This window comes from Ursus arctos, unplaced genomic scaffold (assembly GCF_023065955.2).
Source record: "Ursus arctos isolate Adak ecotype North America unplaced genomic scaffold, UrsArc2.0 scaffold_21, whole genome shotgun sequence".
In the NCBI taxonomy this organism is placed as follows: Eukaryota; Metazoa; Chordata; class Mammalia; order Carnivora; family Ursidae; genus Ursus; species Ursus arctos.
This window is the reverse complement of record NW_026622886.1, coordinates 14,610,899-14,636,348: the sequence shown is the minus strand read 5'-3', so window position 1 is coordinate 14,636,348 and position 25,450 is coordinate 14,610,899. Positions and strand designations below refer to the sequence as shown.

The 25,450-nt window shown below is 35.5% G+C and overlaps 1 protein-coding gene and 1 pseudogene across 3 annotated transcripts in view; one reads left to right on the top strand and one right to left on the bottom strand.

Annotated features, from left to right (window-relative positions):
- BLTP3B (bridge-like lipid transfer protein family member 3B) overlaps positions 1 to 25,450 on the bottom strand; it is a 104,146-nt gene that overhangs the window by 70,459 nt on the left and 8,237 nt on the right. For 2 of the 3 annotated variants that reach the window (XM_044384491.3, XM_026499831.4), the window contains 2 exons: positions 23,850 to 23,981; positions 1,584 to 1,746 (listed from right to left, as the gene is read on the bottom strand). In XM_044384491.3, coding sequence (XP_044240426.1) covers positions 1,584 to 1,646 — 63 coding nt within the window. In that variant the 5' untranslated portion in view covers positions 1,647 to 1,746; positions 23,850 to 23,981. The remainder of the gene's footprint in view (positions 1 to 1,583; positions 1,747 to 23,849; positions 23,982 to 25,450) is intronic. The other variant, XM_048217782.2, reaches the window with a different exon arrangement.
- Positions 2,829 to 3,275, top strand: LOC130544506 (60S ribosomal protein L26-like; annotated as a pseudogene).

The following is a 25,450-nucleotide window of genomic DNA, read 5'->3' as shown; positions in this document are numbered from 1 at the left end:
TTTTATGACTTTTTTTCAAATGCAAAGTAATAAATTGAGCAACTCTTTTAGACTCTAGAAATCGGATGTACCTATTTTGTATAAGACTACTAATCATATTTTCTTAGTCATCTTTTAAAATAAGAATTTTAGGTCCTCATAAGTTTCTATTTTCCTAAACCTTAAAATACATTTTAACTTCGTGATTGATTGATTTAATTTTAAGTAGGCTCCATGCCCAACGTGAGGCTTGAAGTCACCACCCTGAGATTAAGAGCCACATGCTCTTCGGACTGAGCCAGCCAGGCACCCCTTAACTTTGTAGTTTAAACTAAGATTTCCCAGCAAAGCATAATCAGTCTTTTACTCATTGAAGTTTTTTAAAGTCTAAAATTCTGACCATGGGGCACCTGGCTAGCTCAGTCTTAGAAGAACATATGACTCTTGGGGCGCCTCGGTGGCACAGCGGTTAAAGCGTCTGCCTTCGGCTCAGGGCGTGATCCCGGTGTTCTGGGATCGAGCCCCACATCAGGCTCCTCCACTATGGGCCTGCTTCTTCCTCTCCTACTCCTCCTGCTTGTGTTCCCTCTCTCGCTGGCTGTCTCTATCTCTGTCGAATAAATAAATAAACTCTTAAAAAAAAAAAAAAAAAAAAAGAAGAACATATGACTCTTGATCTCAGCATCATGAGTCCAAGCCCCATGCTGGGTGTGAGATTACTTAAAAATAAAATCTTTAAAAAAATGTTTTTAAATAAAATAAAATAAAATAAAATAAAATAAAATAAAATTCTGACCAATCTTTTTGTAGATAGTCATGAAAAATACAAAGGTAAGGCCACTCATGTAAAATGTAGGCAATATCAAATAATAATGTTCAAACATACACTAAAAAGTCACATATTTATAGATATTTGGGTTAAAGGTGACCATTGAACAATATAGGAACCTTTCACAATTTTTTCTTTGGAGTCCAATTTTAATTTTATGAAACAGATTACTCATGCAGTATTTCTACTGAGCAGACTCTCAAAAAGACTGGTCTTCAAAAACAAGAAGTGATATGACATACAATTAGAGTTAAAGGTACACAGGAATAAATTTTAATAAGGAGGAATAATAATAATAATAATAATAATGATAGAAAACTTAAAAATCCTTGAGGAAAAAACAAATGAGGAAAAGAAAATTTCAAATAAAAGCATAATGTACAGAGTAAGATAAGGATTTATAGTTTCATGTCTTTGTTTACTTACTACAAATTTAAATTGTCTCTATTAACAATAAATTCTATGAAAAATATCTTTGAATATGTGCCAAATTTAACCAATTATTTTATTAATAACTACCCATATTTTATTTAAATGTTAATATTAAACTTTAAGCAAAAATTAAACTATAAATTAATAATATATTAGTATATGACTTCAGTTAAATTTATCCGGCACACATTGATGCAATTACTTAGACACAGGTATTTGTCTTTTTAAATTATGTTAATGAAAATACTTTTTTATAGAACTATCTAAAACAAAATATTTAAGAGATAAGAATGAAATAAAAAATGAAAACAGAAAATGCTTTCCACAGGTATCAAAGTCTCACCCTAATAGATGCTTTATTACAAAAAACTTTGTTGATCGCAAGCCACGTTGGCAAATCCAACATATTCTGGAGCACCTCTTCATCCAACTCCAAATTCTTCAGTTCACCTTCTCCTTTGAGGGTACTTAGATTTATCTTGTCAGGAGATAAATTTTTAGTAAATCTGAAAGAGAATATACATTGATATTCATTTTAGTGTCACTTACTGTACCCCAGTCATTCCTGCAAATATACGGGGCATTAAAAATGTAACGGCAGCACAAAGAAACACAAAACTTCAGTGACCGGCTCTACTTTAATCCATGTTCTTCAGTGAGGTTTTGTTATTATTGTTTTGATCTCTCTTAACATAGCTCTCTTACACAAAGCCTACAGTGTTTTTAGCATATATTTGAATATCATATTTCCACATATATAAAACTCTTTGCTACAGACCACATCACAGAAAAGGATATTCCTATTTTACTAACCAACCTACAAGGAAGGTTAAGGGAATAAGGGGGCCCTTTAGAAGTAGCAATAGCAGCTGCTACCCACTCATCATCCCAAGAACAATATCAAAGGATATTAGCACTCCTTTTAGAATCATCCAGAGATTCCCAGCTTCAGAAACTGACCCAAATAATTCAGGAATAAATTAAAGTACACAAATCTTCTTCTAAAAGGTCTCTCAGGAAGGGGATTATGCAACTCTACTTGAAAGACAATTTTGGTGTTTTCTATGTGAGACTTAAAAATACTGATTACTTATAATCCTAAATTGGCTGTACAAATACCATTTATCCTTTCTGTAGGAGTTAAGATAAATGAAGTATAAAGGGCTTAGTGAAAGTAGCAAAAGTCACATGGGAGACTGGACCCTAAATTCTAATTAAAGAACACAGATTCTCTATGATGAATTAAAAATCAAAATTCTTAAATTTAAGAAAAGAGACTGGAAATAACGATAATAATTAAAACAATACTGGACATTTTCCAAGGGTTTACCTTGTACCAGGTTCTTTGAATGCAAGCATTACTACTTCATCTAATTCCTATGATAAACCATTAAGGTCAATACTATTTTTATTCCCACTGTTTTGATAAGTAAACATAATGAGAAACTAACTTACTTGCCCAATATCACAACTAATAAAGACAATAACAGTAATAATAATAAATAATGCATATACATTAAAGTACTTTCATAGGTATCACTTTATTTGATCCTTACAGCAATCTTAGTTCTTTCCTTTTGCAGCCATTACTGAAGGAACAGCAGCCAAAATGAAGTTCAATCCCTTTGTGACTTCTGAGCAGAGCAAGAACCATAAAAGACATTTCAATGCGCCTTCCCACATTCACAGGAAGGTTATGTCTTCCCCTCTTTCCAAAGAGCTGAGACAGAAGTACAACGTTCGATGCATGCCCATCCAAAAGGAGAATGAAGTACAGGTTGTGCAAGGACACTACAAAGGTCAGCAGATTGGCAGAGTAGTCCGGGTTTACAGGAAGAAATACGTCACCTACACTGAACAAGTATAGTGAGAGAAGGCGAACAGCACAACTGTCCATGTGGCCACTCACCCCAGCAAGGTGGTTATCACTGGATGAAGACTACAAAAAGATCCTTGAACATAAGCCCAAAACTTGCCAAGTAGGAAAGAAAAGGGCAAATATAAGGAAGAAACAATTGAGAAGATGCAGGAATAAAGTAATGTTATAATACATGACTTTAAATAAAAACTGTTCAAATGAAAACCATAAATACATAAAATAACCCTACAAAAATGAAAAAATGCTCACTCTGCCGAGGAAGTACTTTTTTCAAAAATGAAACTACTGACAAAATTAACTACCAGCTAACAAGAGTGATCAGTCAGTCTTTCACTTTTTTTGAAACTATTAAAGTAACAAAATGTACTGGTTATTTACAAGCCCTACACATCAACAAGAATATCAATAAATATACACATGCTTCATTTCATGCTTCCCACTGACTCGACACCAGAATTTCTTGAGCCGTATTTTATCAGGATTCATATCTTGTCACAGAATTTGCATTTAACCCATATTTGACCAGTGATGCTGGGTTGTATTATACTGACCACCAATCATGTCTGGTTTAATACTATGATGTTTCCTGACAGGCTTTCCCTAATCATATAGGAATGGCCTGCCACTACCTCAAGGCAGATTATTAGAGGCAGAAGGGAGCATTCAGTAAGTACTTGCTGAGAATTCACTATTCAGACACATAAACTGACAAGGAGTACACTCAAGGAGTCCCTGCCTTTGTGCAGTTCTCAGTTCAGCTGGTAGACAGAACACCAAAAAGCATGACTAAGAGAGAATACAGTACAGGGATTTAATCTAGAGCTTCACTGAAAACAGGGACTTTTGAGATGATATCTGAGAATGAGTAGTAGAAGTTAACTAGGCAAGGAAAAGAAGGGAGACAGGAAGAAAGAGTATTTCAAGTAGAGGGAATAAAACACAAAGAAAAGTTCTCAGTCTGGAGGGAGCATGGTATAACATAGAGCTGCAAGAGGACAAAAAGAGTAGAAGATAAATCAGAAGGGACAAAGAAGGGACTGATTCCACAAGGCCTTCACCATTTCATTCAATCATTCATTTAATAAATCTTAATTGATACCTATAAATTAACAGACAGTGGAGATATGATACTAAACGAAACATAAAAAAAATCTCTGCTTTCATGGGGCTTAAGGGGACAGAGTTTCATGGAGAATGAAAAAAAAAATAAGTTAAATACACAGTAAGTCAGATTCTGACTATGGAGGAAAAAAAAAGCAAAATAGTAAGATAGCACACATAAGCAGAGGACCTTTTAATTTTTAAAAGGATGGACAGGAAAACCCTCAGTGAAAAGATGACATTTGGGCAAAGATCTGAAGGAAGTGAAGGAAGAAGCTATACAAATATCTAGAGGAAGAATGCTCTAGGCCAAGGAAAAGCAAGGGTTAAAAACTTGAGGTGGGAAAATGCTTGGCATGTCTAGGAACAGCAAGAAAGTCAATGCGGCTGGAGGAAGTGAGCAGAAAGGCAAGAGTACAAGGAAATGAGATTAAGTTAGAGAAATAATAGGGGCCAGATCACACAGGATCTTTAAAACCACTCTGAGGACTCTGGCTTTTACTCTGAGTAAAAATGAGAGTGACTGGAGATGGTTTTGACTAGAATAGGAAACTTTTCTTTTTTTTTTTTTAAGATATATTCATTTTTTATTTGAAGGGGAGAGAGAGTGTGTGTACACGAGCACAGGGAGGAGGGGCAGAGGGAGAGATAATCTCAAGCAGACTCCATACTGAGTGCAGAGCCCAAGGCAGGGTTTGATCCCAAACCCTGATAGCATGACCTGAGCTGAAATCAAGAGTCAGATGCTCAGCCAACTCAGCCACCCAGGCGCCCTTGGAAACTTTCATTTTCAAAGGTTCACTCCATTGAGAATATATGAAAGGTAGGACGTGGACAGAAGCAGGCAGCCCAGATAGGCAGCTACTGAAATAATCCAGGTAAGAAAAGATGCTGCCCTGGATCAAGATGGAAGAGTAAAAAGTGAGGGGCGCCTGGGTGGCACAGTCGTTAAGCGTCTGCCTTCGGCTCAGGGCGTGATCCCGACATTCTGGGATCAAGCCCCACATCAGGCTCCTCTGCTGGGAGCCTACTTCTTCCTCTCCCACTCCCCTCGCTTCTGTTCCCTCCCTCGCTGGCTGTCTCTGTCAAATAAATAAATAAAATCTTTAAAAAAAAAAAAAGAGTAAAAAGTGATAAAAAGGAAACAGTCGAGATATATTCTGAAAGTAAAGCCAACATGATTTAATTGTACAGAATGACGTCAAGGATGACTTCCAAGGTTTTTAGTCTGAGTAAATGGAAGGACAGAGTTACCATTTATCAGGGTAAAGAAATAGAGGGAGAAATTAGTTTGAGATTAAGGATCAGAATTTAGGCTTTGAATAGTTTAAGAGATGTCCATCACATATCCAAGAAGCGATGCCAATTAGGTAAAAATTCAAATCTCATTCAGCAGCTGCAGATACAAATTTGGTAATCACCAATGTTATAGATGGCATCTGTGGTTGCAAGATGGAGAGAGAAAATCCAATAGGTCAAGGACTATGGTCAGAGACCACTAAGAAGCCAAGAAATGTGAAAGAAACCAATAAAGGAGATTTAAAAAGAACCAGTAAGGCAGGAGAGAAACCAGGTTGCTCTCGAGTTTTGTTTTCTTTATAAGGTAAGAGAACTCAGGAAGCTTATAAACTGGTGACAATGATGCAGAAAAATGAAAACTACTCATGGTACAGTAAGGACAGACAACCGCTAGAGCAAAATCCATGATCAGAAGACAGCAGATGCAGTATACACGAGGAGCGGTTGGTCTTGACTAGTTCTGACATCAGAAAGCATGTTAATACTCTATATATGTAAAAACTAAAATGAGAAAGAATGAGAAGAGGGGAAGCACCTAAAACAGAAAGCAAACTGAAACAAATGACCCTAATTATACTTCAGAAATACTATAAGCATATTTAAGGGGAAAGAGGAAGAGAGGAAGGACAGACAGAGGGACAGATGGGCAAAGACTAATCTGAGTAACAACATTTGACTATATATCCTTAGTGCTGGGCAAGAAGGGATGTAAGGGTATGTGTGTGCATGTGGGAGGGGTTAGTGAAGAAATCAAGCAACATCTTGACCCGGTATATACAAGAATGTTCATCTCAATGACCTTTACAAAGGGAAAAAAGTGAAAGCACTTAAATGTCCAAACGGAAATAATCCCTTTAATTATATCATGCTACATACATATTAAGTAATATGTGTTGCCAACCATATAAAGAAAATGCTTATATACTGTGAAAATTTGAGGTTTAAAATTACATACTGTGACTTCAATTATGTAAAAAATACATTATAAAATGTCAACTATCAAGAGTACCTATACCTATGGTTGGTAAAATTTTAGATCTGTCTTAATACTTTCCTGTCTGTTTAATGTTTTAATAAGGAGCATATATCACTTTTATAAAGACAAAAGTTCATCAAGAACCCAAAAAGACAGGCCTAGCAAGAGTAAAAGTGAAAGATGGAAAGATTAAAAGACATGTCATTAACAAGAAATTCTACCTTCAATTTAGTTCATACCAAAGGGACAACATCTGCAAAGAGCATGGGCCTTAAATAGTCACACAAGTCTGAATTCTTGATTAGCTACTTACTGTGGTACCTCTGTGTCTCAGTTTGCTCATCTATAAAATGGGGGAAATAATACCAACCTCAAAAAATTTTTAGTGAGGATTAAAGATAATATGTAAAGCATCTGGTACAAAACAGATATTCATTAAGAGTTCTCTTTTTCCTTCCCTCTTTTTATTTAAATCATGGACACAATGATTATAGTTTTAGCTAAAGCAATATCAAAAGTTCATGCTTATCCAAAAAGGACTTCAAAATGGTCAAGCTGTAGAGCTAATCTGGAAAATATATTAAATTAATACTGCTCATCACTGAACTATTTTAATTAGAAAGCAGAAGATATATTGGTAACTTACATTCACAGCTATTAAACATCTTGTTCCCTACATTGGGTAAAAAGTGTATATATCAAATTATTTATCTTCCATTATTCATGTTAGGCTTTAATTTACACATATTTTAGTTTTCCACAAATGTGTCCCAATCATTTACTAATATGTTTCTTCCAAAAACAGAAACTGGAGAATGATTGTTCAGCCACATCTTTCATAATTTATTTTTTTTTTAAGATTTTATTTATTTATTTGACAGAGATGGAGACAGCCAGTGAGAGAGGGAACACAAGCAGGGGGAGTGGGAGAGGAAGAAGCAGGCTCATAGCGGAGGAGCCTGATGTGGGGCTCGATCCCAGAATGCCGGGATCATGCCCTGAGCCGAAGCCAGACGCTTAACCGCTGTGCCACCCAGGCGCCCCCATAATTTATTTTTTTAAAGATCTTATTTATTTATATGAGAGAAAGAGTGAGTGAGAGAGAGCATGAGCAGCAGAGGGAGAAGGAGAAGCAGGCTCCCCACTGAGCAGGGAGCCCAATACGGGGCTCGACCCCAGGACCCTGGTACCATGACCTGAGCCGAAGGCAGACACTTAACTGACTGAGCCACCCAGGCGCCCCCACATTTTTCATAATTTAACTGATAAAGGAAAAGCAGACTTTAAGTGTATACTAGGCAAACAAAGGGAGGGAAACTCACAAAAGAACATTAAGGCTTGGAAGAGGTATTTTTCTACCTTTTTCTACCTTTTCTACTTTTTCCAAGTGTTGCTCCAGCTCTTCAAATTAATTGCCATCTGAAATCCCCAGATAATTGTATTACTCTACTGAATATTATAATTGAGAAGGGTCTGATCCTAAAGAGAATAAATTGTTATCTGAAATAAACCACTTCCACTCCCTAAAGAACCATTTAAAGCTCTAAAGAGTTATACAAACATTTTAAAACCAAACTTTTAAAAATAGGGCAGAAATTTAAGTCAATGAATTTAAACTTCTGAATAATTATTTTTTTTACTTAAGATAAAAGGGAGGGGTGGGAGAAATGAAGCACAGCATATATATAAAACCAAAGTAGCTGTTAATGAAGACTCAAAACGAGGATAAAGGAGAAAGCTGATTGACCTGAATATATCAAAGTCACAACAGCACAGAAGAAAGTCATGCGATATGTAAAAAGGGCACAACTTTTACTGATTTTTTTTCATTTTTAAAATTAAGAAACACACTCATTACTATGTACATTATGGCATGCAAAGAGGTTTATTTTAAAATAAACGTATCCTTCACTCTAGTATCCTGTGAAATAAATTTTAATGTGAATGTGTATATTTTATTAGTTAACTTTTACCATCTTTTTAACAATGTAACAATTTGAAAACATATAAAATATGAAAACAGGCTTCCATTTTATCCAAAATCTTCTTTAATTACACATAATACATGAAAATACACTTACTAGTTTTTTTCAGTATTAACAACAGAAATAGCTAACTAGAGGAATAAAAATTTCAAGCAAATGGAAAGAACGCGTTTGACTTAGATTATGCATTTTATAATTAATACATAATTATTAGAGTCTAAATTACATGCAAAGCACTGTGCTAAGTAAGTAGACACTTACGGCAAAACAAAGAAAGTAGGTCCATAATCAAAGATTTATAATTTGCTTAAGGTAACAGGCTACAAATGCACAAAAAGTTAAGAATTCCAGCTCTGCAAGAATAAAAATGCCGCTTACTACTCAACCTCTGTATGCCTCAGTTTCCTTGTCTGTGAAATGGAGATAACAAAATAATACCTGCTTCTACAGGGCTGTTTTGATGAGTAACTGGGTTAGAATATGTAAAATGCTAGGAACTGTCCTAATACACAGGAAAACTCAGTGTTAGCTATTACTAATACAAAGACACAAGTTAAATAGGAATATGAACACAGAGACCTGATATAACCGGTGGTGAAATTTTACCCCCCCCCCAAAAACTGGGGGTCTTGATAAAACACTAAGTATGCAGATCATAAATCAAAAAGCATAAATTTTATATCTAATGTTACTATAAATTTTAGTCATGATTTACTTGAACTTTCATCAGATCCATTCTATAGCTACATCATAAAAACAAAGATAATACAGTTGTTTTATTTGCTATAGCAACCTGAAACAGACTTCTCAAATGTACCATATTCAGGCTAAATACACTTATTTGGAGGTAGAATCATAAAATCTTAGTGCTCAGAAGAATCTTAACACAGTTATAGACCCTTTTCTGACCTAGTTACCTTCCTTCTTCTACACTTACTTCTTTGCATTCAAATACTAAAACCCTGGGAAATTCTTTTCAAACCTCATCAGTAAATATGCATTTCTTGAGTTATTCACCTTGTCCTGAAATTGTTTATGGTTCCTGTTATTGTACATGTTATTAAAGATTCACATCAGTGCCTACTATTCTTCTAAATTTAATAACTGGCTCTGCTACTTGATAATTATTTTCTCAAATAACAGCTGTAACTAGAAATAATCATTTCTATTCTGTGATATTTCATGCTATAGCTTGAACAACTAGATTTTACAGGGAATTTAACAACGCATGTTAAACTGTTTGATTATGAAAATTAAAGTAGGCACTCGTAATATGAAGTTCCTGGATAGACTTCAAGGGGTCCAAGATATTTTATCCTATTTTCAAATGGGGCTTTTAGGAACAAAAAAGGCTAATTAAGAACCATTGACTTAGGGGCGCCTGGGTGGCACAGCAGTTAAGCGTCTACCTTCGGCTCAGGGCGTGATCCCAGCATCATGGGATCGAGCCCCACATCAGGCTCCTCCGCTATGAGCCTGCTTCTTCCTCTCCCAATCCCCCTGTTTGTGTTCCCTCTCTCGCTGGCTGTCTCTATCTCTGTCGAATAAATAAATAAATAAAGTCTTTAAAAAAAAAAAAAAAGAACCATTGACTTAAAGAAAAAGGATTAATTTTAACCATAAAAAAAATAAATTACTTCAGTATTATAAGGTGATTTTCAATACTGTTATTATTTAATATAATTAACTTATTAACAAACCCCTTTTAGGATGGCTACTCAGCTACCACTGATTCCATCTTTCCAGAGAAAGGCTGTAAATACAGGAGAAAAGTGCACACCTAAGACATACTTCCTTGTGTACAGCTGATTGATCTAGAAGTTGAAAAGGCATCTAGGCTATTTAATCAGATTCTTTCCTACAGAAATTTGAAACTACAACACTATCTTAGTATCAAGATGACAAATAATAAAGGAATATGACTGCCAGACAAACACAGATCCAATACTTTAGAACTTAAAGAGACCATAAAGATTCTTTTCCCATCACCGCTCCATTCTCCTAAATTGGGCCCAATTCAAACCTATGAAATGAACTAGTAATTGAAATCACTAGCTAGTATCTCAAAACTGTGCATCCCTATAAGGATTAAATTCTCACTGTATATGAAGAGATATTATAAGAACCAATTATCTTTGTTTAGGCAAATTTAACAGCTTTTGCTTGATTTTATTCAAAACAGTATTTCTAGAAGAGAACAAAGTACCTTAAGCATATAAGAGAGTCAAATAAAAGAGGATGTTTCCCAAAATCTGAAAGACTACCAAGTCCTTTGGCTAGGAACATTAAATTATTAACCTGCAACTAATCACATCCTTTTATAGTCCATGGGTTTCATCATGCAGACATAAAGATCACTCCACTCAAAACTAAGAAACAGGGGCACCTGGGTGTCTCAATTGGTTAAGCATCCAACTCTTGATTTCGGCTCAGGTCATGACCTCAGTGTCCCAGAACTGATCCCGCATTGGGCTCCACACTCAGCATGGAGTCTGCTTGAGATTCTCCCTCCCCATCTGCCCCTCCTGCTCGTTCCTCTCTCTCTTTCAAATAAATAAATAAATCTTAAAGAAAGAAAGAAAGAAAGAAAGAAAGAAAGAAAGAAAGAAAGAAAGAAAGAAAGAAATGGATGAGGCTTTTCTAAAGAAACCCATATTTCCTCATTTTCTCCATTATCTAAGCCCACATTTTTTCACCCCAGTTGTACCTCTTTTAATCTGGCACTCTCTTCTTGGGGCTACTTGCTTTCTTGCCCTACTCTATGCCATATTAACTTCAGGGTCAAAAAGTGAACTAGTTACTTTTTAAAATGTTGACATAAACTAGGTCAAGAAATACTTTGTTACAGCCTAGTACATACAGAAACACACACACACACACACAATTAAGATGAAAATTTCACAGAACAATAGTTTAATACAGTCTGGTATTTTCTATTCTATTTCATTCTTTTAAAATAGTGATCCCAAGGAACCTGGGTGGCTCAGTCAGTTAAGCGGCAGACTCTTGATTTCAACTCAGGTCATGATCTCAGGGTTGTGAGATTAAGACCCATGTCAGGCTCTCTCTCCCTCCACACCTCCCCCACCACCAACACATGTGCATGCACTCTCTCACTCTCTCTCAAACAAATCTTCAAAAAATAAAATAAAATAAAATAAAATAAAATAAAATAAAATAAAATAAAATAAAATTACAACATACCACACAGACTTCACAAAGTAAGCTATAACTCCCAGCTTAATAAAAAAATATATAAGTACATCATGACCGAGTATGAAGACCAGATGAACATTCAAATATCAACCAGTATAATACACCATATTAAAAAGTAAAATCGCATGATGATCTCAATAGAGACATAAAAAAGCACTTGACAAAAGTCAACACCATACATGGGAAGATAACTCTCAACAAACTGGAAGCAGAAGAAAACTTCCTCCAAACTACAAAGGACATCTATGAAAATCCTACAGCTAAAATCATACTTAAAGATGGAAGACTAAAATGCTTTGTCGCTAAGACAGAGACAAGACAAGGATATCTGCTCTTACCACTTCTATTCAGCACTGTATTGGAGGTTCTAGCATAAGGCAAGAAAAAAATAAGACATTCTGTTTAGAAAGGAATAAAGCTGCCTTTTTTCCCCAACGACATGATCATCTATATAGAAAACCACACAGAATCCTTTAAAAAAGCTACCAGAACTAATAAATGAGTGTAGCGAGGTTATAGGATAGATGAACAATATAAAAAAGGAAATCAGTTGGAGGGACACAGGAATCAAATGAAAGCACTCCCAATGGCTAAAGCTGGAACAATTTGGCAACAAAATAAATTATCAGATTATAACTCAAAATATAAAATAAATATACATGAGTATATATAGATACAAATACATGATTGAATAAATAACTGGGAGAGAAGAGATAAATCTTCCATACAGAAAATTTCCAAATAACGTAGGTTTTCTCTATTCCAACCTCAGGGAAATGGAACATAACCCCTCATTCCTTTCTGTGGCTGCTTTTCTTTCCAAAATATACAGTATGAAAGTGGGCAAAAGAGTAACGGTACAGTGGAGAATCTGACAAAGGCCAACATCAACAAAAAGACACGTTGATAGTATGTATCTTTGATATGAAATACTAAAAATGGCATTTTACCTCTGTGGTCTTCTTGCCTAAAAGCCATAACCCATTCTAATCATGAGAAAAACATTATACAAATACTGACTGAGAGACACTGAACAAAATATCTAACCAATACTACGGAAAACTCTCAAGATCAAAAAGAAGGAAAGTCTGAGAAACTGTCATAGTCAGGAGGAGTCTAAAACAAAATGATAACAAAATATGTGATATTCACAATGAGATCCTAGAACTAAAAAAGGAAATTAGGTAAAAAAAAAACTAAGGAAATGTGAACAAAGTATAGGCTATAGTTAATAATAATTTATAAATACTGGTTCATTAATTGTGACAAATGTACCATACTATGTAACATATTAATAAAAGGGATGGACTCCAATGCTAGTGAACTGTGTCCTTTTCAACTTTTTCAAATAGTCCATGAATAGCTAATTCTTAAAATCTGTTTTTCTCAACCATAGAAAATCTGTCATGCATACCTTATTTCAAAGGGGTAAATGATTCATGAAAAGTGTTTGAGAGCATAAACCCAAAGCATAATACAGGAGTAAATTCTTATTAAGACTATGAGAAGCCTAATAAAAATCTTTGCTACAGGTCTCTCAACCAATATTATTTCTTGATTCATAAAATTTTTCAGAATTTCTTATATCCAGATTTTTGTTATTAGTAACTTAGCAGAGAGCATTGTGCAGGGGAATACATGACTGCCTCAAAACTGCTACCCAAAGTAAATACTTCCAAACCTGACAACCTGGTACTGATTTTTACAGAGTGAATACAAACAAGAAATCCAAAGCCTATTTTCTTTTTCCACAGAAAGATATTTTTAATAGAGACTTTCAGTAGAGAAGCTGACCAGTATACCCTAGTAAAATGAGATGTATGAACAGTGTTTTACTGAATTACATGGTAATCCTTCTACAAAAATAAAAAGATCTATAATAAAGGAAATCTCTCTCTCAGACACACATACACACACACACAAATAATAGGGGAGATGGGATGTGAGGTATATGAACACTCTTTATACTATACTTACTGCCTTCCTATAAACCTAAAAGTATTCCCCACCAAAAAATCATATTTAAAAAAATCATTTGAGCGTCATATGGAAGATTTATCCATTTTGCTGTATGTAAATTTCATTTTAAAAAGTTATTGCAATAAAAATATCAATTGTTTCCATATCCTAGCAACAATAGGAAACTAAAAATTTTAAAGTACCATTTACACTAGCATGACAAGTATGAAATTTTTAGGGATAAATCTGACAAAAGGTATGCAAGACCTATATAGTGAAAACCATAAAATGTTGATGAAATTTTAAGACATAAATAAATAGAGAAACACATAAGTAAATCAAAAGGCTCAATATTTTTTAAGATGTCAGTTCTCCTCAAATAGATTTATAGATACTGAGCAAATACTCCAGCAGGCTTTTTGGGAGAAACAGGTTGATTCTGGAATTTATATAAATATACAAGATGTGGAATATCAAACTAACTTTGAAAAAGATGAACAGAGCTGGGAGGCCTTGTACTTCAAGACTTCTTAAAAAGCTACAGTGGGGGGCGCCTGGGTGGTTCAGTCGGTGTAGCGTCTGCCTTCGGCTCAGGTCATGAGCCCAGGGTCCTGGGATGAACCAAGTATCGGCCTCCCTGCTCAGCGGGAAGTCTGCTTTTCCCTTTCCCTCTGCCCCTCCCCCAACCCCTGCTCCTTCTCTCTCACTTACTCTCTCCTCTCTCAAACAATTAAATAAAATCTTTAAAAATATATATATATAAAAAAAAGTTACAGTGGGGCACGTGGCTGGCTCAGTAGGTAGAGCATGAAACTTGATCTCAGGGTCATGAGTTCAACCCCCACGTTGGGCACAGTGCTTAGTTTAAAAAAAAAAAAAAACAATTATAGTATTCAAGATGGTTAAGATTGGTGTAAAGACAGACCCGTGAACAATGGAACAAAATAGAAAGTCCCAAAATAGAAACAAATTTATAGTAAGGGGATTTTCAACAAAGGTGCAAAAGCAAATCAATGGGAAAAAAATAGGGGTGCCTAGGTGGCTCAGTCTTGATCTCAGCTCAGGTTTTGATCTCAGGGTTGTGAGCTTAAGACCGCGTGTAGATTTAAAAAAAAAAAATACTATTTTCAATAAATTGTGTTGGAACAACTGTATAGGCACTGCCAAAAAAAAAAAAAAGAACCTTGATACTTACCTCACACCATAAACATGTATTTAAATAGACCACAGACCAAAATCTAAAAACTGAATCCATAAAATCGCTTTAAGAAAATAGAGGAGAAAATATTGGTGATCTAGAGCCTGACAAAGATATCCTTTTTTTTTGTTTTTTTCAATATTTTATTTATTTATTTATTTGGTGGGGGGGAGAGCACGAGCAGGGAGCGGGGGAGAGGCAGAGAGAGAGGGAGTGGGAGAGGGAGAAGCAGACTCCCTGCTGAGCAGGGAGCCTGATTCAGGGTTCAATCCCAGGACAGTGGGATCATGACCTGAGCCAAAGGCAGATGCTTAACCAACTGAGCCACACAGGCGCCCAGAGCCTGGCAAAGATTTAACAAAACAAAAATGCACAAATCATAAAAGCAAAAAACCAATAAATTATGTTTTATCAAAATTAAAAACCCCACCCATCAAAAGACACTGTTACTAAAGGAGAAGCCACAGAGGGGGAGGAAATATATTTACAAAACATGTTTGAAAAAAGACTTTTACTTACAATATATAAAGAACTCTTATAATTCAAAAATAAGACAACTCATTAATAAGCAAAAGATTCAGACTCCCAAACCAAAGAAGACATACAGATGGCAGATAAGCACATGAAAAGATGTACAATATAGCCAGTTAACAGGGAATTGCAATTAAAAACACTCCACCATTTACCCACTAAAATGAGAAAATTAAAAGACTGTTGAAGATACGGAGCAACTGGAAATCTCACACTACTGGTGAGAATATAAAACGTACACTTCAGAATGCCGTTTACCAGTTTCTTAAACACTTATGTATGTACCCACGTATAACCCAATCAACCTACTCCTAGGCATTTACCCAAGAGAAATGAAAAGCATGTGTCCTCACAAATGTTTACATTGTGTAATGTTTACACCAGCTTTGTTTATAATAGTCAAAAACTGGAAACAATCTAAATGACCATCATCAGGCGAATGGATAAACACATTATGGAATATTCACAATGGAATATACTCAGCAGTAAAGAGAGAATGCATACAACAAAACATATTAATTGCAAAATAATTATACTGAGGGAAAGAGGCCAAAAGAAGGTATATGATTCATTTATATAAAATTCTAGAAAATACAAACTAATCTAAGTGAAATAAAGTAGATCATATAATAATAAAGGATGTGGCAGGAGGGGAGGAAGGAGAGGATTACAAACAGACATGAGGAAACTTAAGGACATATGTCAAAATTTCATCAAACTGTATACCTTAAATATGTACAGTTCACTATATATAAACCAAATATATTTCAATAAAGCTGTTTAAGTCATATATAAAAAATGCTTATACAAGAATGATTTTCTTTACTTATATATTAAAAAAATAATCAAGCTAAACAAACTATAAATTGAGAATGCTCAATAAAGAAGGTAATTTATCACGAGCACACCTTCTCTCTCTCTCTCTCTCTCTCTCTCTCTCTCTCTCTCTCACACACACCTCCAACCCTACGTATACTGGTGGATATATACTTCCTAATAAAAAAGAAAATGGACTAGTTACTTAATAAAATATAAGGAAATCAGAATTTTTAAGATATATGAACCGTGGGTTTTGAAAACCATTCGTAATTTGTCATCTGAAGATATGAGAAGCAATTTTAGGCCAAGTTAAAAAACAGTAGATCACGCAGCACGGAGTGTGCTTGGGATTCTCTCTCCCTCTCCTTCTGCCCCTCCTACTTGTGTTCTCTCCCTCTTTTTCTCTCAAAATAAATAAATAAATCTTTAAAAAAATAAAAATTAAAAAATTAAAAACCGAGTAGATCAATAAGTAGCCTTTATACTATGAAAAAATATCAAATAATTTTAGAATTTTAGCACCTGAAAAGTTCCACTAATCCAGGCTTCATCTTATAGTGTAAAATGTGAAGCCCAAAAGGGTTTAAGTCAACTGCTAAGGTCATACCAAGCCAGAGCCAAGACTATAATCAAATTTGTATAATTTTAACTTACAAGGTATTTCAAGATTAATTACTATTTCATTATCATACTGATTGATTTTCAATTCAACAATATTTAATAAACATTTCCTGGGCATTATAGGAGTATATGGCAATTCTTATCTTAAAGGAGCTTTCAATGTCAATTTGAGGCATTTTAAATATTTAAGGCATAAATGTTATTTTCTTCAAAGAAAATGATAGTGTTAATAGAATAAGAATCAAGTTATGTTCTATACATACACACACACACACATATATATATATACACATATATTAGTATTCTCAATTTACAGAGTTTGTTTGGCTTGGTTGTTTTTATAATATACATGTAAGGAAATCAACCAATCTTGTCTAGCCAGTTTTTTCACATTTAAAGAACTGAAAGTTTTAAAAAATGGAAGAGGTTATAAGCTGGCAGCCTATGAGCTTTGTTTTACCCACAAATACATTTTGTCTGTCTGCACAGTGTTTTAAAAAACCTAAATGGGTGGCTAACATTTAAAATGAGTAGACCCCGTATTAAAATCTGGGTTTCCTAATTTTGTTGAAATATTGGAAGATCTGACACAACTACACATGCATCCTTCATGGCAAAAACTGAGCAATGATTAGGCTCTTGGGTAACTTACACAAATAAGACATAATTACAGCTTTCAAAAACCTCATAGTCTACAAGCACATAAACAAATCATGGCAGTACATTATAGTTTTATAATGTGCAAAGCACTGTGTGACAGATATTACAATAAAAATGAGAATAGGATAAGATGGAGGTACACGAGAAATAGTGATCATCTGTTAAAAACACTGTTTAGGGAAGGCTTCATGGAGGAGGCCAAACTTGAGCTATGTTTTTTAAGAGTTAAGTTTCTGCCAGGTGAATAGGGGAGAGGAGGACATTTTAGGCACAGCAACAGCATGTTCAAGGTTACAGGATCACATACAGTAGGCATGGATGAAATATAAGGCATTGGGTAGTTTGTTAAAAAACGGAATGACTTTGAAAGATGGACTGAAGATCATGAAGGACTCTTGCATCCCATGCCAAGGAATGTAGGTTTCATCCTACACATCTGTATTGTTCCCACAATGCTCCTAAGAAGACTCATGATTCAACGTAGCTGGGAGAAGAAATAAAAAGGGAAAAGATGTAATAGCTGATCACCCTAATTACTGATTCAACCAAATTACTAAAAGGTAATTTATGAGCTAGATGGTCTTTGTTCCATTAACAAGGAGCCCTACTTTCTGCCTATCTTATGCAATTAAGTTCTATTTTAATATTTCTTTGGACAAAATTTCTACTGTTATAAAGAAATTTATTTTTTTAAAAAGCTTGAACATAAGCCATTAAAAATTTTCTACCAATCTTTACATGATACACCACATTAACAAAACAAAGGATAAATATCATACGATCATCTCAATAGACACTGAAAAAGCATGTGAAAAATTCAACACCTATTTACGATAAAAATTCTCAACAAAGTGGATATTGAAGAAATGTACCCCTCAACATAATAAAGGCCCAAAGACAAATCCACAGCTAACATTATACTCAACAGTGAAAAGCTGAAGGATTTTCCTCCAAGATCAGGGGCAAGACAAGGATGCTCACACTTACCACTTTAATTCAACACAGTACTGGAAGTCCTAGCCAGAGCAATTAGACAAGAAGAAGAAATAAAAGGAATCCAAATTAGAAAGGAAGAAATAAAACTGTCAATTTGTAGATGATATAATACAATATATAGGAAATTCCAAAGACTCCACCAAAAAACTAATAAGAACAAATGAATTCAATAAAGTTACAAGATACAAAATTAACATACAGAAATGGGCTGCACAATAATGAGTTATCAGAAAGAAGTTAAGAAAACAATCCCATTTACAACTGCACCAAAAAGAATAAAAGATCTAGGAATAAATCTGACCAGAGAGTGAAAGACCTATATACTCCGTAAGAAACCGACAGAAGAAAATTGAAGACAGCACAAATAAATGGAAAGATATTCTGTGCTCATGGAATGAAAAAATATTGTTAAAATGTCCATACTACCCAAAGTAATCTACAGATTCAATGCAATCCCCATCAAAACATCAATGGCATTTTTCACAGAACTAAAACAAAGAATCCCAAAACCTGCCTGGATCCATGAAAAGACCCTGCACAGCAAAAGCAATCTGGAGAAAAAACAAAGCTGGAGGTTATCATGCTTCCTGATTTCAAATACTACAAAACTGTAAGTAATCAAAAAAGTATGGTCCTGGCATGAAAACTTAGACAAATGTATCAATGGAATAGAAAAGAGACCCCCAGAAATAAACCCATACATATATGTTCAATTAATCTATGACAAAGAAGGAAAGAATACACAATGGGGAAAAACAGTTCTCTTCAATAAATGGTGTTGGGAAAATTGGACAGCTACATGTAAAAAAAATGTAACTGGGCCACTATCTTATACCATTTACAAAAATAAACTCAAAATGAATTAAGAACTTGAATGTGAAGCCAGAAACTATGAAACTCCTAGAAAAAAAACAGAGAGTAATCTTTTTTTTTTTAAAGATTTTATTTATTTATTTATTTATTTGACAGAGAGAGAGACAGCCAGCGAGAGAGGGAACACAGGCAGGGGGAGTGGGAGAGGAAGAAGCAGGCTCCCAGCATAGGAGCCTGATGTGGGGCTCGATCCCAGAACACCGGGATCACGCCCTGAGCCGAAGGCAGGCGCTTAACAACTGAGCCACCCAGGCGCCCCCAGAGAGTAATCTTTGACACAGGTCTTAGCCATATTTTTTTTTTGAACCAGTCTTCTTAGGCAAGGGCAACAAAGGTAAAATAAATAAGTGGCATTACATCAAACTACAAGCTTTTGCATAGCTGAAGAAACCATCAACAAAATGAAAAAGCAACCTAACTGAACGAAAGAAGGTATTTGCAAATCATGTATCTGGTAAGAGGTGAATATCCAAAATACATAATAAACTTATACAACTTAATATATAAAAAAAACAAAACAGGGGTGCCTGGGTGGCACAGCGGTTAAGCATCTGCCTTTGGCTCAGGGTGTGATCCCGGCATTATGGGATCGAGCCCCACATCAGGCTCCTCCGCTATGAGCCTGCTTCTTCCTCTCCCACTCCCCCTGTTTGTGTTCCCTCCCTCTCTCGCTGGCTGTCTCTATCTCTGTCGAATAAATGAATAAAATCTTTTAAAACAAAAAACAAAACAAAACAAAAAAACAAATACTATTTAAAAATGAGGAGAGGATGTGAATAAACAGTTTCCCAAGGAAGACATACAGAAGGCCAATGGACACATGAAAAGATGCTCAACATCACTAATCATCAGGGAAATGCAAATCAAAACCACAAAGAGATACCACCTCACACCGGTCAGATTGGCTATTATCAAAAGGACAAAAAATAACAGGCGTTGGTGAGGTGTGGAAAAAGGGAACCTTCATACACTGTTGATGGGAATGTAAAGTGGTGCAGCCACTACGGAAAACAATATAAAAACACCTCAAGGGGCACCTGGGTGGCTCAGTCGTTAAGTGTCTGCCTTCGCCTCAGGGCGTGATCCCAGGGTCCTAGGATCGAGCCCCGCATCGGGCTCCTCCACTGGGAGCCTGCTTCTTCCTCTCCCACTCCCCCTGCTTGTGTTCCCTCTCTTGCTGGCTGTCTGTCAAATTAATTAATTAATTAATTAAAATAAGAAAGAAAGAGAAAAAGAAAACGAACGAACCTCAAAAAATTAAAATTAGAACTACCACACAATCCATCAATTATACCTCTAGGTATATAACCAAAAAACAAAGAAAACAAAACAACAACAAAAAAAAAAAACCCACCAATTCAAAGAGACAGATGCACACCTAGGTTCACTGTAGCACTATTTACAATAGCCAAGATATGGAAGCCATCTAATTATCCATCAATAGATGAATGGATAAAGATGTGGTATAAATACATAATGTAAATTACTTGGCCATAAAAAAGAATGAACTCTTGCCATTTGCAACATGGATAGACCTAGAGGGTTTTATGCTAAATGAAATAAATCAGACAATAACAAATACCATCTGATTTCACTTATATGTGTAATCTAAAAAAAAAAAAAGCAAATGAACAAACAAAACAAAAAGAGACTCACGGATATAAGAAGCAACTATTGGCTACCAGACTGGGGAGGGGTTGGGGGCTGGGCAAAATAGATGAAGGGGATTAAGAGGCACAAATTTCCAGTTATAACATAATTAAGTCATGAGGATATATGTACTGCATAGGTACTACAGCCAACAATAGTGTAACAATTTTGTATGGTGACAGATGGTAACTAGACTTATTGTGGGGTTCATTTTGTAATGTATAAAAACATCACTATGATGAGGCGCCTGGGTGGCTCAGTCCGTTAAGCATTCAATTCTTGATTTCAGCAATTGGTTTCAGCACCGGTCATTATCTCGGGGTCATGAGACTGAGCTCTGCATCTGGGCTCTGCGCTCAGTAGAGCTTGGGTTTCTCTCTCCTTCTCCCCTTCACTCTCTCACTCTCTCTCTCTCTCCCCCTAAAATAAATAAATAAATCTTTAAAAATAATACATCACTATGGGGGCTCCTGAGTGGCTCAGTCAGTTGGGCATCTGCCCTTGGCTCAGGTTGTGATCCCAGTGTCCTGGGATTGAGCCCCGAGTCAGGCTCCCTGTTCAGCAGAGGAGTCTGCTTCTCCCTCTCTCTTTGACCCTCCCCCTGCTTGGGCTCTAGCTCACTCTCTCTCTCAAATGAATAAATAAAAGAACTTTTTTTAAAAAAAATCACTATGGGGGTGCCTAGGTGGCTCAGTCATTAAGCGTCTACCTTCAGCTCAGGTCATGATCCCAGGATCCTGGGATTGAGCCCCGCATCAGGCTCCCTGCTTGGCGGGAAGCCTGCTTCTCCCTCTCCCTTGCCTGCTGCTCCCCCTACTTGTGCTCTCTCTCTCTACGAATAAATAAAATTTAAAAAATAATTACTATGGGGGCACCTGGGTGGCACAGCGGTTAAGCGTCTGCCTTCGGCTCAGGGCGTGATCCCGGCGTTCTGGGATCGAGCCCCACATCAGGCTCCTCCGCTGTGAGCCTGCTTCTTCCTCGCCCACTCCCCCTGCTTGTATTCCCTCTCTCGCTGGCTGTCTCTGTCTCCGTCGAATAAATAAATAAAATCTTTAAAAAATAATAATAATAATTACTATGATGTACACATGGAATTAATGGGATACTGTGTGTCAATTATACTTCAATTAAAAAAAAAAGATTTTTACCAAGAAGTTAAATGGTAAGATTAGCATTTTGAACAGATCTCTCCAGTAACAGTGCCAAGGATAGAATAAAAAAGTATGAGACCAGAAGGAAATGAGAATGTTTATTTGCAAGAGTAACACAAGAAATGATAAGTTAAATCTGGGTCATGACAACAGAGATATTCAAGTCTTACTGATGTCTACATTATGCCAAGAAGTCTGCTATGTGCTAGGTTCAGGAAAAGGAAGATAAATTTAAGAGTTATTTAAATAAAAAGGTATCATAATTGAATAAAATGAGAAGATAAAGAGAGAAAAGGAATTAAGTTTCGTAGGTGACTTGAATAAGCAAATGGATAGCTGTGGTTTAAACTAAGAATAAAACTGTAACACCTCATCTTCAATAAGCTAAGCACAAACCAAGCCAAATAAAGGTATGTTAAGGAAGTGTAATCTAAAAAAAGCAAAGGATTACAACTATGGCTATACTTCAGGGGCAAAGGTCCCAGAGGATTTACTAGAGGTATATACAAAACCAGAACCATCTTTGAATGCCTTTATAAACAACATTCTTAACTACCAATATCCTAAAGATAATCTCAAAGGTTTCCCTAATGGTCTACCTAAGGTTAAAGCTTGGCATCTTTCCCTTGGCAATTGTGGTTTAGACCCAGACACCCAAATGATAGCAAAGAATCAAGGCAGACAAGAATACTGGAAAACAATATTTAATTGATCATATCTACACAATTGCTAACATATGGCCAGGAAGTTTATCAAAGGTCACATTACTCCTCTGTAATGAGTTGCATAATTCTGCTCATGGTTAATCATTTTTTTAGGACTTTTTTTTTTTTTTAAGTAATCTCTATACCTAACATGGGGCTTGAATTCACAACCCCAGATCAAGAGTCACATGCTCCACCAACTGAGCCAGCCAGGTGCCCCAATCATGGTTAATCTTTAATTACCAATTTCTCACTAGACTTTTAGAATAGGTTCAAAGTATTTATGCAGATAAATTTCCCAAGCACTACAAGTGTTCAATAAGTTTCTAGGTTTTTCATTAAGTCCAACTTGAAAGAAATTCAGTGTCATTTCCTTGAATCTGGTTTTATAACATAATTACTTTCCCTGATAATGAATTTTTAAAAGGGGTAAGGAGAAGTAATAAATGGGGTGGCAAGTCCTACATTCCTCAACTCTATTTTCACTACTGTTCGTAAGAATCACTTCAATATCTTTGATAAATATTATAACTAACATTAAATACACAAAATAAACTCTTAAGTCCTTCAATGAGAAGTGATGAAAACATTCTCTTTATCAAAAGAGCCTTCATACCTCATTAATTACATTAGACGATGAAATCTTACTCATTAAAGAGTAGATCAAATGCTAATTACTATTTCCAAATAGCTGACTGTAAGTTATAAAACTCTTTTAACAACAGAAAGAGTTGGTTATAACTTTAAGTGCATTGCCAAACCTTACATATTAGAAAAGACACTCTAAGAGAGGAACTGCATGAGCCTGTAGCTACGGTAAACAAAACAAAACAAAAAAAAAGGAATAAGAAAAAGAAATCAGTATCTGACTAATACAGTAAGAATTAAAAAATATTCTCAAAGTATCTTTATGTGGGGCAAAATAAGTGCTTGCATATGTAAAAAGAAAGAAAAAGAAACCCAAAACGATGGGGAATAGAAGTATTACCTGAGGGCAGGAAATTCAGACAAAAGGTCCCTAATTCCTGGTGAAAGCAAGTAGTCAGTTGCCAGGGTTTCTTAGACTCCTTGATTATGAAATTCACAGCACACCAATCTCCACCACAGCCAGCAGGGATCGCTGCAGGGAATGGGTACACAGGGGACATAGGAGGGAGCAAGTTTAAGGGAAGGAAGAGGAAAGGAATGATATGATAAAAATATTTAGCTGTGATGCACTTAAAAAAATACAGTTGTATTTCACACTGGAATAACTAAAGGCAAATACTGCTTAAATTCTAAGATAAATTAATCATTTGTGCTTTCCCTCATTCTCTCTCTACCACTGGTATTACTACTACTCCAACAATATTTTAAAAAATGTTTATATTAAAAACATTAACAAAAATGAGATAGCTCTGTTATACAAGTTACACGAAGACTTTACTGTAATTCAACATTAAATCAAATCAAATAGGACAAACACTCTAAAAGACAAGTGATTTACAAATAAAAATTATCAAATTAGTTTAACTGCTAAAAAGCCCATTTAAAACTGTAATCTTCAATTCATTTTATGGAGAATACTAAAAAGTAAATTAGCTATGAAAAGTAACCCACAAACCAAAGAGAGATCCAGCAATAAATTATATCTATAGATACAAAAGCAAATCAGAGAACTAGAGTATTTATCAAAAAAAAAGTTTTTAATCTAAATTTCTTGGATATGAGTCATCTGCCAAAAATGTATTCAGGGCAACCAATTTATATCCTATATATTCTATAAAGGCCAAAGTTAATCTAGTCTCTAGTCAGCTGAAAATGTTTCTGAACAACTACTACGTGTAACAATAATGTGCCAGATGCTAAAGGTACAACAGTGAACAAGATAAACACAATCACTGCCTTCAGAACGCAGTCTGTCAGAGTGATTCTGTCCTTAAAGAGCTGACAATCTAGAGGGCACCTGGCTGGCTCAGTCTGTGGAGCACGGCGTTCACAAGTTCAAGTCCTACACTCATGAGTTCAAGGCTTAGGTTAGGCATGGAGCCTACAAAAGAAAGAAAAGAAAAGAAAAGAAAAGAAAAGAAAAGAAAAGAAAAGAAAAGAAAAGAAAGACAAGACAAGGAAAGGAAAGGAAAGAAAGAAAAGAAAAGAAAAGAAAAGAAGAAAAGAGAAAAGAAAGGAAAAGGAAAGAAAAGAAAAGAAAAAAGAAAAAAAGAGACGACAATCTATAGGACTAAAAACATGAAATTTTTGTTGTAATAAAATATTTTAAAACCTAAAGGAATTAAAAAATGAAGACCAATGAAGACTAGCCTACTTAGTTAAAGCTGCCTATGTAAGATGTGCAAGCAAAATGAAGCCCGAGAGGATGAACTGGCAGGAAGGAACGTAGACAATCTGGCTACCGTAATAAGACAACAAAAGATGGGCGAAAACCGAAAAAAGGACAGAAAGTGTAGCATTGGAAAACAGTGGGGAAAAAACTGCAGCCAAGTTTCTAGGATCTAAAGTATCCTTAATGGGGCACCTGGGTGGCTCAGTTAAGTGTCTGACTCTTGGTTTCGGCTCAGGTCATGATCTCAGGGCCCTGAGATGGAGCCCAAT